Source organism: Lactuca virosa, chromosome 5 (assembly GCF_052849685.1).
Source record: "Lactuca virosa cultivar CGN04683 chromosome 5, Lactuca_virosa_CGN04683_v6, whole genome shotgun sequence".
Taxonomy (NCBI): domain Eukaryota; kingdom Viridiplantae; phylum Streptophyta; class Magnoliopsida; order Asterales; family Asteraceae; genus Lactuca; species Lactuca virosa.
In genome coordinates, this window is record NC_136430.1 from 208,205,992 (window position 1) to 208,221,695 (window position 15,704).

At 42.5% G+C, this 15,704-nt stretch overlaps 2 protein-coding genes across 2 annotated transcripts; one reads left to right on the forward strand and one right to left on the reverse strand.

Annotated features, from left to right (window-relative positions):
- Positions 1-12,099: 12,099 nt before the first annotated feature.
- On the reverse strand, positions 12,100-13,300 carry LOC145112304 (uncharacterized). Its single transcript, XM_079048480.1, has 4 exons — positions 13,217-13,300; positions 12,742-12,804; positions 12,623-12,636; positions 12,100-12,502 (listed from the first exon to the last, which is right to left on the reverse strand). The coding sequence occupies exons 1-4, from the start codon at positions 13,298-13,300 to the stop codon at positions 12,100-12,102; spliced, it is 564 nt and encodes a 187-aa protein (XP_078904606.1).
- A 542-nt stretch (positions 13,301-13,842) lies between these two features.
- On the forward strand, positions 13,843-15,382 carry LOC145111682 (polyubiquitin-like). Its single transcript, XM_079047941.1, has one exon. It carries the CDS (start codon positions 13,931-13,933, stop codon positions 15,092-15,094), a length of 1,164 nt encoding a protein of 387 aa, XP_078904067.1. The 5' UTR covers positions 13,843-13,930; the 3' UTR covers positions 15,095-15,382.
- The last annotated feature ends 322 nt before the right edge of the window (positions 15,383-15,704 follow it).

Sequence of the window (15,704 nt, forward strand, 5' to 3'; positions counted from 1 at the left end):
GAGAATCGGGGCGTTACAATTCCCCCCCACTTGAACTAGACTTCGCCCTCGAAGTCTGCTGGAGTAAACAATGTCGGGTAATGCTCCCGCATTTATGCCTCCGGCTCCCACGTCCACTCGGATCCTCTCCGATGCTCCCACTGCAGTTTTACCAAAGGTATCTCTTTATTCTGCAAAATCTTCTTCTTCCTTTCCAAGATGGCTACAGGCCTCTCCACGTAATTCAGGCGCTCATCGACCTGAATATCATCCATCGATACTACTGCCTCCTGATCCATAATACACTTCCACAATTGCGAAACATGGAACGTGCTATGAATTCGGCTGAGCTCCTCCAGTAGCTCAAGCCTATAAGCCACCTTGCCAACCCTGGCAATAATCCTGAACGGACCAATATATCGGGGGCCCAATTTTCCCCTCTTCCTGAAGCGGATCACACCCTTCCAGGGCGAGACCTTCAGGAGTACCATATCACTAACCTGAAACTCTAGCTCGGATCGGCGCCGGTCAGCGTAACTCTTCTGCCAACTCTGAGCGGTCTGCAGCCGCTGCCTAACCTGCTGAATCTTCTCGGTAGTCTGCAAGACTACCTCCGTCCGTCCCATCACCCTGTGTCCGACCCCACCCCAACAAACTGGGGTGCGACACCTCCATCCATACAACAGCTTGAAAGGCGGGGCGCCAATACTGGAATGATAGCTGTTGTTGTAGGCGAACTCTGTAAGCGGTAGGTGAGAATCCCAGCTCCCACCGAAATCAATAACACACGCCCTCAACATATCCTTGAGGGTCTGAATGGTCCACTCACTCTGACCGTCGGTCTGCGGATGGAATGTTGTACTAAAGTGCAGCCGCGTGCCCAGTTCCTCGTGGAACTTCTACCAGAAATGGGAGGTAAATCTAACATCCCGGTCGGAGACAATGGAGACCGGAACTCCATGGCGAGCAACGATCTCGCAGAAATATATGTCGGCCAGCTTCTCGGCCGACGAACTCTCCCGTATTTCCAAGAAATGGGCACTCTTGGTCAATCGATCCACGATGACCCATATAGCATCAAACCCCTTCGCCGTTCTTGGCAACTTGGTAATAAAGTCCATCGTGATCTGTTCCCATTTCCACATGGGAATCTCCAGGGGCTGCAGTTTACCATGCGGCCTCTAATGCTCGGCCTTGACCATCCTACAGGTCAAGCACCTTTCGACGTACCAAACGATTTCTCGCTTCATGCACGGCCACCAGTAACTCAAACTCAAATCCTGGTACATCTTGGTGGCCCCCGGGTGTATAGAAAAGTGAGACTTATGAGCCTCCTCCATCACTGTCTGCCGGACCCCTCCGGACATCGGAACCCAAACCCGACTGTGTCGGGTCAATAATTCGCGGCTATCCTGAACAAACCAGGCGTTCTCGCCCTTAATCCGCTCCATCTTCCAATTCCCTGGTCTCATGCCCTCGACCTGAGCATTCCTAATCAAGCTCACAAGCGGGGAATCCACCGCTATCCTCATACACCTTGCCGGGGTAGAAGACCCAACTGACTTGAGGCTCAAAGCGTCCGCAACCACATTCGCTTTACCAGGATGGTAAAGGATCTCACAATCATAGTCCTTGACTACATCCAGCCACCTGCGCTGCCTCATATTTAGGTTCGGTTGATCCATGATGTGCCTCAAGCTTTTGTGATCCGTGTATATAGTACATCGGACCCCGTACAGATAATGCCTCCAAATATTGAGAGCGAAGACCACCGCTCCCAACTCAAGATCATGCGTAGGGTATCTCGTCTCATGCAGCTTCAGCTGCCGCGATGCATAGGCTATCACTCGTCCCCTCTGCATGAGGACCGCCCTAACCCTGTGATGGATGCATCACATAACACCAAAAAATCCTCAACTCCCTCCGGGAGTGTCAAGACTGGCGCCTCACATAAACACCGCCGGAGAGTCTCAAACGCCCTCTGCTGCTCAGGGCCCCACCTGAAATCCACCCCCTTCCTCGTTAGACGAGTGAGGGGTACTGCAATCTTGGAGAAATCTCGAATGAATCTCTTGTAATACCCTGCTAATCCAAAGAAGCTCCTGATGTCTGAGGGAGATTTCGGAATCTCCCACTGCATAACCGCCTCAACTTTGGCCGGGTCGACCAAAATCCCCTCCTGGTTAACGAGGTGTCCGAGAAACTGGACCTCTCGTAACCAAAACTCACACTTCTAGAACTTGGCATACAGTCGTTCTCGTCGCAGAACCTCCAGCAGCTCCCTGAGGTGCTCCTCATGCTTCTCTCGGGTCTTGGAATACACCAAGATATCATCTATGAACACAATGACCGAGCGATCGAGCATCGGTCTGCAGACCCGATTCATCAAATCCATAAACACTGTCGGCGCATTGGTGAGCCCAAACGGCATCACCACGAACTCGTAATGACCATAACGAGTCCGGAACGCGGTCTTCTCCACGTCTTTCTCCCTCACCCTGACCTGGTGATACCCGGATCTCAAATCGATCTTGGAAAACCAAGATGCACCCTGCAGCTGATCGAAAAGATCATCTATCCTTGGGAGTGGATAACGGTTCTTCACCGTTAGCTTATTCAACTCCCTATAGTCAATGCACATCCTGTGCGAACCGTCCTTCTTCCTGACGAAGAGGATCGGTGCTCCCCATGGGGAACTACTCGGACGAATAAACTGCTTACCCAGTAGCTCCTGCAACTGAAATGACAACTCCTGCATCTCTGGCGGTGCCAGCCGATACGGCGCCTTAGCGATAGGGGCCTCACCCGGCACTAGATCAATCCTGAACTCCACCTGCCTCTCCGGAGGCACTCCAGGTAACTCCTCTGGAAACACGTCAGCAAACTCTCTAACCACCGGGACCTCTGAAACTGAAGTCTGATCCCTGACCCGTCTGTCCACCACACACACTAAATAACCTGCACATCCGTGCTGAATATACTGCCGAGCCCTAGCGGCCGAACAAAACCCTGATCTTACTCTGGTGCCCTCACCATATACCACCAGTTCTCCCCCACTTGGGGTTCGAACTACTACTCACTGTCCCTCACAGTCGATCATGGCGCCAAACCGGCTGAGCCAATCCATCCCTACGATCACACATACTTCCCCCATGGGAATAGGAATCAAATCTATCGGGAATGATACCCCGAAAATCTCCAGCTCGCATCCCCGGTAAACTGAAGACGCAGAAATCCCGTGCTCGTTGGCGATCGAAACTCGCAACGGACACTCAAGCTCATCTACCGACACACTGAACTCTCTACTTAAAGTCTGAGATACAAACAACCGACTCGCCCCCGAGTCAAATAAAACCAATGCAGGCAAAGAGTTTACTAAAAACGTACCTAAACACAGGCACCAACGATAAGCACAACATAGATAAAATGACTGAAACAGAAAATAGAAACATACCAGCAACCACATCCGGTGCTGCCTTGGCCTCCTCGGCCGTGAGCTGGAAGGCGTGCCCCTGAGCCTTCGGAGGCTCCGCCTTGACTGGCCTCCCATCCCCAATCCTCAAAGTAGCCAGTGCGGATCCCTGCGCCGGCTTGGCGGCGAGCTGCGGGCAGTTGGTCTTCACGTGACCAACCTGATGACAATGATAACAAATCCTCATATCTGCTGGAGGGGCCGACTGGCGACAGTCCCTGGCATAGTGCCCCTCCTTGCCACATTTGTGGCAACCACCTCCTGCTCGACAAATCCCTGAATGACCCCTGCCATACTTTCCACAAGTGCGGCTCTGCTGACCCCCGGTCCGAGTATCAGCGGTCTTGGACCGCTTAGGTGCCGGCTGAGACTGTGCCGGAACCTGACGCTGCTCCTTAAACTGCAGCTCTATCTCCAACTCGCGCTGCCTCGCGGCTTCCTGAAGATCCAAAAGAGTCTCACAACGTTGCGTAGCAACAAACTGTCGAATATTAGTTTTGAGCATACTCAGATAACGAGTCATCTGAGACTGCTCTGAAGCAAACTCCAGGCAAAACATAGCCCTCTCCGTGAACATACGAGTAATCTCCATCACAGACTCCCCATCCTGCCTCAATGTCAAAAACTCATGAGCCAGCCGCTCCCGCTCCACGCGTGGAACGTAGCGGGTGCGGAACATATCTCGGAACTGCTCCCAAGTAACAGCAGCTCGCTGGTCATCAGTGTACGACCCTGTCGTCAATCTCCACCAGTCCTTTGCCCCAAGCCTCAGCAGGTTCAGGGCACACCTAACCTTCTGGTCAGCAGGACATGAACACGTGAAGAAACAGCCCTCCACGTCAGATAACCACCTCATAGCCCTGATCGCATCCTGTGTACCATCAAACTTCGGGGGCTTCGTGTTATCGAAGTCCCGGTACTGGAAAGCCCTACTGGCTCCTCCTCCAACCCATGCCGTAGTTACAGCCGAAGTGGCTGCAGCGGCAGCTGTCACAACTAGAGCTGCATAACGCTCATCTAAGTACTCAACCATCGCGGTCTTAATCGACCCAAACATCTCTGGCAGCTGTGCTCGGAACGCTGCGGCAATCTCGTCGTGCATAATCTCCCGGATCCTGGCATCCAACTCCTCGGTCCTATCTGTACCACGGGCTCGGGTGCTATCGGCACCCCTGACCCTCCGTCTCCTGACCCTAACCCTGATCCGGATCCCGATCCTGATCCGGACCCAGTAGCAAAACGTCTCCTCACCACCATACTGAAAATATACTCAAGTCATTAGATAAATAACATAATATCGGGAGACCAAAACCCACAAACCCTAAGGGTTGTGACTTCCTTGCTACGTGTATAGGTCCTGTGCTTTCAGTAGTACGGGCCCATACTACCTTCCACACCTACCCATATTTGTCTCAAGTATCACCACAACACCCTAACACTATCATCAACATAACATGCGCTCAACCCTTACTCCTAGGGAAACATCGCCTATCCCACAACTGATCTCCCAGCTCCTCACAGCCCACACATCCATGAAACATTTAAATCAACCCCTGCAGTGCTAGTGCATGCTAGCCGCGCATAACACTGGACACAATAGACTTTCGAATATCCAATCCTATCCGAAGACTGAATTCAACATTCTTAGGCTATAAGATCTTGATTATGCACAGCCGTGATGCACACACTAACAACTACAGTAATGATGTCAATTCCATACACAAGAGACCCTAGGCTAGTAGGCATCATATAATCAGGCAAGTCTATCATACGATTCCTGAAGATCCCTAGCCTAGTTCTAGCATGCTGTTCTAACATATCATAATATCAAATAACTGTATGGTATTTTGGGGTTTACTTACAGGCTCCGGCTGATCGTACCCTCTGCATCCTCCATCCTTTATTTTTTTTGAAAACCATTTTAAAATTTTTTATTCTCCGAATGTTCCCTTGGTTTTAGACTGGATTCACACGAATGTTCCTCCAATTCACTCAAACCAAGGCTCTGATACCAACTTGTAACATCCAAAAATTTTACGCCAAATTTAAACTTTTTCAATCATAAATAAAACCCAATAGTATCGTTTACAAAAATGTTTTCAAATCATTATTCAATCAGAGTGTCCCTAAAACCAGATCATAGGGATGAGGAGCGGTACGGTCACGCCTTCGCCTTGCCATGATCTCCTGAAGTACCTGAAACAATAAACTGAAAACTGTAAGCCCGAGGGCTTAGTGAGCTACCCCCAAAATACCAATACCCCACTGATAATACCATATCAATAACAGATAAACAACAACATGCAGACTGGGCCTTCGACCTGACTGGACCGCCCTGCAGGGCCTACAGTCTATCTGAATCTGTCCCGAGCCTTCGGCTTAACTGGACCGCCACGTGGGCCTACAGTCTCCCCGGACCGCTCATAGGGTGTGTTGGCCTTCAGCACAAAGCAGGACCGCCTCAACCCAAGCAACAAGCAAATAACCATGTGCGCATAACTAACATATATTGGTATATACAAACATCAAACATATCTATCTCACTGATCACCAATCATAGCAATCTCTCACAACTAGAGCACTGACCTAGCAGGTCACTAACATATCAATCCCTACGGATCATAAGAGCATAACATACTGTCTATCCTGATTCTGATCTAACAAATCATAGCCATATGTAACATACCATAACAATAACAACTAAAGGGCCGGCCTTGGTGCCTTAGACCCTATCGATATAGTGAGGATAACTCACCTTGCAGATGTCGACTCGGTAGATAAACTCCAACTCTCGGATCACCTGCCAAAGACTCCACCACCTATTACCATAATACGAAAACACCCATAAGCCCTTGACCTTACAAGGTACTCCTTAGACCAACTAATCAACCCTTGGGCAAAGTCAAAGTCCTCAGTCAAGGTCAACAGTCCATGTTGACCCTAACTCGTCGAGTACCCTCGGCTACTCGCCGAGTTCCTTGAAGTACTTGCCCACTCGCCGAGTCACCGGGGTGACTCGCCGAGTTCCTTCGGTTTACGATCGAAACCCTAAGACCACTCATCGAGTTTCCTTCTTGCAACTCGACGGCTACGCACGTGTACATAAGTTGGGGGAAACCTCAACCGACTCGCCGAGTTGTTCATCCACTCGTCGAGTCTACGACAATCTTCATCGGACTCGTCGAGTTGTTCATCCAACTCGTTGAGTTCAATGCCTATCTTCATATGACTCGCCGAGTCGACCATGTGACTCGCCGAGTCCCTTCAGACCTTTTTGCCATACAGACTCATATGAGCCATGCAGCTGCTCCAAACTACAGATCCAAGCTTCTAAGGCATGCTTTTCACGTAAAGTTGCAAACTTTACGTGCATGCATAGCTACAAAGGCTCTAAATGTCAAATCCAAGCTCACAATGGGGTTTCCTACCCAAAGAAGGCTTCATTCATGCCCAAACTAGAAACTTTATGGCTCTAGGACTTAAGAAGGGTCCAGATCTGAAGTTACAACTTCAGATCTAGGCCATAGTCTACCATATCAACTCAAAGATCCATAAAAGCCCCAAACTCAATGAAAAAGAGATCTAGAAGGGAAAAGAAGTAAAGGTGGCGACTTGATACCTCTGGAAGATGCTAGCTGAGGTAGATTCTGGTTCCCACACTTTCCTTGCTCCAATTCCCTTGCCTTCCAAGTTCCTTTTCTCCAAGGATCTTCCTCCCAAGCTTAACACACACAATAATGAAACACCACACGAATTAGGGTTTTCTGGGCTCTCAATGGACTGCAAAGAGGCCAAAGGAGGCTTATGCTTCCTTAAAAAAAGGGTGCAAAACCCCGGATTTAGGGTTTCTTCTGCCAGCTCCTACTCGTCGAGTCCCTTCATGGACTCGGCGAGTAGGTCACTAAACAAGCGTACCAAACCCGTTGCTACTCGACGAGTAGGGCAACCGACTCGTCGAGTAGGCCTTGAAACCAATTAAATTCTTATTTAAACAATACCTGAGAATCGGGGCGTTACAGTAAGCATATGTTTTTCTAGGTTTTTAGTTTGAGTGAAAAAAGTGTGGTTAAAAAAAAGAGTGATGAAATGTTTGAAAGAATTTACAAGCTATGAAGAACGAAAAAATATTATGAAGAAAAGATGCAAATTATTGAAGATTCAATTTATCAAGTCTTTTATTTTATTATATTTTTCTTTTCTAGGTTATTTTTCCGTATGTGTGCTTGGGGGGGGGGGGGGGTTAACCAAATATTCCTTGAGGTTAAAAAAGTTTTCTGCGGATGGATTTGGATGGATGCATAAAATGAGCATAGTTTAAAAGAAGTGGGAGAGTGTTTATGAATATTATGAGTATTTAGAGTTAGGGGGTCCCTGGGAAAAAATTAGACACAAATGCATGTGTTGCGGTCTTGGCATAATGGTTGGGTTCGATTGGGATTGTCTTATGTGATATTAGTGTGCTAAAATTCAGTAATTTGCTTGGGGGCAAGCAAAAGTCAAGTGTGGGGTATTTTGATGTGGGCATATTTAGTTATAAAATTCATGCATTATCTTAATACTTTATGTTGTTTTTGTCTCAAATAATGAACAAAAGGTGCTTAATTAGTTTAAAATTTCATTTTCAGCAACAATGACATGCTCGGAAGGAGAAAGAAGCGAATTTAGCAATTAGAAGCTTGGCAATTGGATTTTCAAGGAAGAAGGCAAAATTGAAGAAGAACTCGGCGAGTTTATCCATCAACTCGACGAGTTGCTAAGAAGATTCCCGAAAAAATAGTGCCTTGCCTTACACGCGATTTAAGTAAAAAACTCGGCGAGTTGGGTCATAAAACTCGACGAGTTGCGCTGTTTTTCAGAATCTATATATAGATCGTTTCCACTCGAAACCCTAACGTTGCCTGGAGGCTATTAGCGATTTTTGGAGGCCAGAGACATTCTCAAGAAGCTTTGGAACTCATAATTCGACTAGAGGTTAATTTAGAAGAGATCAAAGGCATTTAACTATTACTTTTCTCTTAATCCTTTGTGTGAATCATGTTTGCAATATTAGATTTTGAGTTTATGATGTTATTAGCTGAAGTTATGGGCTAAAACTCCATACTTATGTTTAGACTAGATGATCTTATGAATATGGTTTGATTAGTGGCTTTGGATTATATTGATTTGGTTATTTATCTTTTATGCTTGTAAAAAGATCCTTATGTGTTAATGATAATTATTTTCTGTTAATGACTAAGTATATTAAGTTGTATGAACATCTTCTTGATTACTTGAATCTTATGGTTTTGTGAAAACAAGATTGTATGCCTAGTGTTGTGAATACAACCTAGGGCTAACTAGAGAATAAATAAGTTAATGAATGAGCATGTGTGATGACCAACCACATATTAGTTAATTGAACGAACCAATTTGATTAGCTATTACTACAAGTCTTACTTTATTCTAATTGAACACTAGTAAACTCTTTAGTTTAATCACTTCATCACTGCTTGAATTGATTTGTTTGCTAAAGGATTAATAATAGTGAACATGAACCTAATCATATTAGAAATCGGTAATTAATGATATATTGATCCATTGCACTTGCCACGAAATCAACCATATGAATAAGTGAATCGAATCTAAACGGAAGTCTCTTTAATCATATTGAATCAAGTTGTCTTTTGCTTCTCTTTTATTTGTTAATTGTTCTTTGCAAAGTATTCAAGAATTGCTTAAGTTTCTAGTCTTGCAAAACTCGATAAAACCCCCTTTTTTATAATTGTTTTAGTTAGATAATATTAGTGATATTTTAATTGTTTACTGTTCCCTGACTTTGATACTCGACTTGCCTACACTAAACTGCTAATCGATAGGTACACTGCCTTTTGTGTGTTTGCTTTTGTGTTAAGTTAGTTAGGATTAAAACTAGTACATTCCACACGTATCAAGCATGCATACAGAGCCTTCAGCTTGACTGGAACACCCCACTGGCCTACATTCTATCTGGTACGCTCACAGAACCTTCAGCATGACTGGTACGCCACAACGGGCCTTCAGCCTATCTGGACCGTTCTCCGGGCCTTCGGTCTGACTGGAACGCACCACTGGCCTTCAGTCTATCTTGGGCCACCATGGGTCAGTTGGCCTTCAACACAAATTAGGACCGCCTCAACCTAACCACATATACACCATGTCGATACACATATATAACAGATAATCATACAATTAACCAGCCAATAACAAGCAGACAGATCTTACAGATCACTAAGCATTGCATCATCCTATCTACCAGGATACAGATCTAACTGATCACTACAATACTCAGTCATACGATAATCAAGATAACAATCCAAAGGGCTGACCTTGGTACCTTCGACCCATAAGTACAGTGAGGAAAACTCGCCTCACACTGCTGAATCACACTAAAAGTCTTTGGTTGTTAGCTCACTAAAATCTCCTCACGATCACATCATAATAGTCATCCAATTAATATTTGGATTACAATCTAAGCTGAGAGTCCATTATTAGGGTAAATGGCCACTTTACCCTTTCCTTATTTGGGCTAAGACCCATGCCCAAATCTTGATCCAAAAGGCCCAACTACTAAATAATCATCCAAGACCCATAATTGGCCCAATTTTCCAAATTGGGCCCAACTCCTGCTTGGGCCTTACCCTAAAGTACAATCCTTCACTTGGCCTAAAACATCAACACTCAGATATCCCAAATAGGACCTAAGCATCCAAGCCCAAAAAGGTCGCCCAAACTTGAAGCCCAATTTTGCAAAGCCCACAGAGTAAGTACACGGGGCGTACCCAGCTGTATGCTAAGCGTACTCGCATTGAGGCTTGTACACTGTGCGTACTAGCTTGTACGCCCATCGTACTCCCCTGTTAATCCATTATCCCCATTAAGCTCTTAATTCTTTAAGATAAAGCCCCAAAACATAGATCTGACTTCCTTGAGCTGAATAACACGTAAAATTGCTAACTTTACGTTCATGCATAACTAAACGAAGCTATTAAGCTTAGAAATGACTTTATGCATCCATGAATACTAATACCCCATAAAGTTGGCACATTTATGTTGGATTAGATGTCTAAGCCCATAACTATAATTGGTATGTACTTGACCCGAGAGTAGCATGGTCCATTTGAGTTGCATATCACCGGGACAATTTGATAGGATGGACTTTTGAGAAGAGGTTATCTATGGTTTGTTAATATATTATAAGTTCTAATATATTAATATGAAATCATATGTTTTAATTAGTATTGATCAAGAATTAATTTGGAATTAATTTTGTGATCAAAAGAGACTAATTAAATATATGAGAATTGATTTTATAAATCAGTGATTATTATAGAGTGGGCCAATTGTTATTTAGGATGGGCTAAACCAATATGGTAGTCCATGTACTTGACCCGAGAGTAGCATGGTCCATTTGGGTTGCATTAGGGTTTACATGGATGTAACCCTAATCTTGCCACACTATATAAGAAGCCCCTTAGCATCCAAAATGGCACGCTAGTGATTCTTGGAGTTACATGAGCCGATTTTGTGTACAAGAATATTCTCTCAAAAGTCATCATTTTGTCCAAAGGTGTGTTGTGATTCCATTTGAGATGCAACACTTGGGGAACTAAGTTCTTAAAGGCCAAACTCAAGAAAACTACAAGCTACAACAAAGAGGTAACTATATAACTCAATTTTATGTTGTTTATATCAATTGTATGCTAGTTGTAGGCTAAATGCTTTGGAAATAATATTGCATGTATAATTAGAGAAAACATAGATCCAAAGCATTTAGGGTTGTATGTGCACCATAAGATGTTGTAGTATACTAAAACCCATCAATTTATGCCTAGGAAGCCTTTAACAATTCCAGATCTAAAGAAATGATCCCTTCAAATCGTTCCAAACCAACAATCCATACAAAAGGGACCAAAAGTGTGCCAAATCAAGCCATAAAGAAAACTAGACATTGACAAGTCAAGGTTTGAACTTGATACCTTAGGAAGCTTGCAAAGTGATGAAGGGTTTTGGATCTCAAGTCTCCCACCAAACTATGAACTTCACTCTCTTCTAGTTTCTTCAAAGATGGACCAAATCAGCACAAATTTCTCTTCAAGAGCTCAAAATGCACAAATGGAGGCTAAGGGGACGTTTAGGGTTTTCTGGAGGTATAGGGACAAGAAATGAGGCCAACCCTAAGGATTAAGGATGAATATATAGGGTGCAACACCCCATTTAGGGTTTTCTATGAATCACGTTTACGCCCAACGTATATAAGCGTATACCCAGCGTACACACTCAATGTCTCGAACCTTCTCAAGCTAGTACGTTAAGCGTACCAAGTGGTACGCCCCGTGTACCAGCTTCAAGGGCTAAAAAATGAAACTTTAATTAATGAAGGGTAAAAGTGAACATACCAAGATCGGGGTGTTACAAACACCACATATGGAAATGTTTGCCACGTCTTTAATGATGTTGGATGCATGAAAAACGATTCTTCTAACTCATTAGTATTATTGTTTAAACAAAACACAAAATCATACCCTTTAGTTCGCCAAATATGCATAACATTCTGCATCGGACTTCTACCTTCTTGTTGAGATCTTCGAAACTTATGACGAAAATTGTATGTAGTTCTCAGTGAAGACACGTTATTTGGGTTTTTGCTCCTTTAGTGTTGACAAAATATCTTGCGGTTTTACATTCAATTTTGTCAATTCTTGCACCAAATGAGATTCTTTATCCGACAATCGTATTGCAACGGATGACCCTCCATATACATTGCTATACATTGCTGGTTCATGATTGTGTTCATCATGTACGACCCTTAACGTCCAAAACCATGAGCCTTCGTATACTTTCCTACCAATTCGAATGGACAATTTTTTTTTTTTTGAATCTGCATCTTCGCTTTTGGGAATACCTCCACGATCACAACCAAGTACTATTTTAGAGATGAATCCAATTGTTATTGCTTTTAATCGTTTAGTGACGATAACAAAACCTTGAGAACGTACCACATTTTGTACCCAAATCATTAAATCTTCATGAGATCTAAACAGTAAAATTTGAGAAAATAAATTTAATATTAAAAAAATGTATCAATACTTCAACTAATTACACACTTATAAAAAAATAGATAATATACTTGTTTTGTACAAAACTCAGAAATACTTTTGCTTTTTTTCCTGCATATGAAAATTAAAAACCAAAAATATTTTTAAAAAAATCATATAAAATGAAGTTTCTAATTTAAGACTGAAAACTAAATATAAATTATTAATAAATTTTACAAAAAAATGATGAATAGCCAAGTAGTGGATCAAAACCCAAAAAAGTAATAAATTAAGGGTCACCTATAAATTAATGTCAAAAAAGGTAACATAATGGATGTAAGCTATATTAAATGTGACTTTTTCTCTTTTTACACGCATATGACAAGAAATAATGACTCTGTTTTATATCTCTTTTTACACGCATATGACAAGAAATAATGAGTATGTATATAATATACTGGGAAAATAGAGAGAAAAAAAAAGAGAAGAAGAAGGAAAAGGATAGAAAGTTCGACGGCAACGACAGGTAGAGACATCCATCGGAGACCGATGACCGGTAGAGGCGACTCTTAGAGAGCTTCCGGCGACATCGGCAACAACTAGTGGTAGCGACCAACGACAACGACCGTCATGCTCTCTATCTCATGGAATATGTATTTTGGTTTTTTTTTTCCTTAAACTATAAGGTCGAGTTGAGAGAAAAAAAACTTACTAATCTGGTAGATTGAAGAGCTCCGACGGAGATAGTAGTTCCGATGACACTATTTTTCGGCACAATGGCGATTAGGTAGCCCATCAGTGATGATTATTTGGTTCAAAGACTTGAGGTTTTTGCACCCATATATGGTAATGATTGTATCAGGTTTGTGACTAGTTTTAAATCTGCAAATTTTATAGCCATTAGTAAAATGAAAAGTTCAGAAAAGGTGGAAAATTAATTTTTGATTCCTGTGATTATAGGTTTTATATGTGGCATTATAGGTTTTTTGTATAGTTGACTTATGTTTGAATGGTCATTTATATGAATTGTATAAAAAACTGAAAATATTTAGAAAATATAAAAAGAGAAACCAAATACCAATAAAAATTAGTCAAAGTTTAGACTAAGATGTGGAACTGGTCCTTCATTTAAATACTAATTTTTGTTATCCACCTTTTCAATTTTTGAAAAGTTCAAATAAATATATAACTTTTTAAACACATACAAATCATTGACACCATCAAATACAATTAATATATATATATATATATATATATATATATATATATATATATATATATATATATATATATATACTAATTTTAGAAGGTTGCTGAGAAGGTTGACTTTACTGATGATAACAGTTGGAAGATAACAGAGCCTTCGCCGAGTACAATATCCAAGAAGGAATCTTCGCTGCATCTCGTGCTCCGTCTTCGTGGCGAGATGCGGATCTTTGTTCGAACGCCAATGGGGAAGACAATAACTTTGGAAGTTGAAAGCTTTGACACCATCCGTAAAGTGAAGGCCATGATTGAGGACATAGACGGGACTCCACCACATCAGCAGCACTTGATCATAGCTGGGAAGAACCTCGATGTTTCTGGAACTCGAACTTTGATGGAATATCAAATGCCACGTGTTTGTATATTGTACTTGAGTCTCAAGTTTGAAGATGATATGCGAATTTTTGTGAAGACTGCGTCAGAGAAGACCATCATGCTGGCTGTGGAGAGCTTGGAAACCATTGGTAGTGTGAAAGAAAAAATTGTGGACATAGAGGGGATTCCTTGTCATCAACAACATTTGTTCTTTGCTGGGAACATGCTCGAGAATGGTAAAACTTTGAGGGACCATAACATCAAACGAGACTCTACATTGGACCTTTTTCATGTTCAGAGGTTTGGAGGAGATGATATGCAGATTTTTGTTGAGACTTTGACAGGGAAGACCTTCTCCCTGAGGGTGAAGAGCTTGGAGACAATTTATTACGTGATGTCGAAAATTTGGGTCCTAGAGGGGATTCCGGTGAGTCACCAAGTGTTGTTCTTTGATGGAAGGCGTCTAGCGTATAATAAAACGTTGAGGGATTATGACATTCAAAATGAATCTGAAGTGAGCGTGCTGCTGATTATGTGTTCAGGTGGGTATGAAACTTTTGTTAAAACTTTGACAGGCAAGACCATCAAGATTCATCCGGGAGCTTTGGACACCATTGGTAATTTGAAGGCAAAGATTCAGGAGATAGAAGGGATTCCACCACTTCATCAGCGTTTGGTCACTTCTGCAAAGACCCTTGAGGATGTTAGAACTTTAGCGGATTATAATATCCAACAAGAATCTACATTGGATCTGGTTCCGAGGTTTGGAGGAGGTGATATGTGGATTTTTGTTCAGTTTTTCAGGGAAGAGTTCAAGACCATCATGCTGGAGGTAGAAAGCTCGGACACCATTAAAGATGTGAAGGCAAAGATTGAGGAGATGGAGTGCATTCCCATTGAGCAACAGACACTTACATTTGAAAGGAAGAAACTAAATAATTGGTGGACGCTGGTTGATTATAGTATTCAGCGCGAGTCTACTCTGTGGCTGAGTGGCTTCACCATGTAACTGTGGGTGGTCAATCATGAAAACGACGTATCTTCACGTGTACTGTAATCTTTTTTATCCCAAATTCTGAATTTATTTGTATCTTTGTTTAGTTTTTTCTTTTGTCTATATTGTGCTTTGCATGTTGCATAAAGCTCTTGAAGAGGAGAGTGACTGAGGAGCCAAGTGTGGATGAAATTCAGTGAAGTTTTTTTTTTTTTTTTTTCTTATTTTTACTCGATTTTTATGTCATTTATACGAAGGCTAAATTAATTGTTCCATGAACTTCCCCAATAAAATGTTTGTTTTACATTTGGATGTGTTACTATACAGTTAACCAGTAACTAAGATCTCCTGTAACAAAGCTATGATAATATTCCGAAAATGTTGAAATTTCATTAATTTTTGTGAATCAAATCCTGTAGTTCTTGCCTCAACAGAATGAAACTGTTTCTTCCACTGAAGTTATTGTTTGGAATTTGAACGATGAAATTTACTTATTTTCTTTTATTTTTGGACTATAGCAGCCTATCTAGTCATGAAGAGTGAGGAAACATTTTTCCATTTAATAAATAATCTACAGGTTTAGAACCAAGGAGTAGAAAAAAAAATCGTGCCAATCTCACAGCAA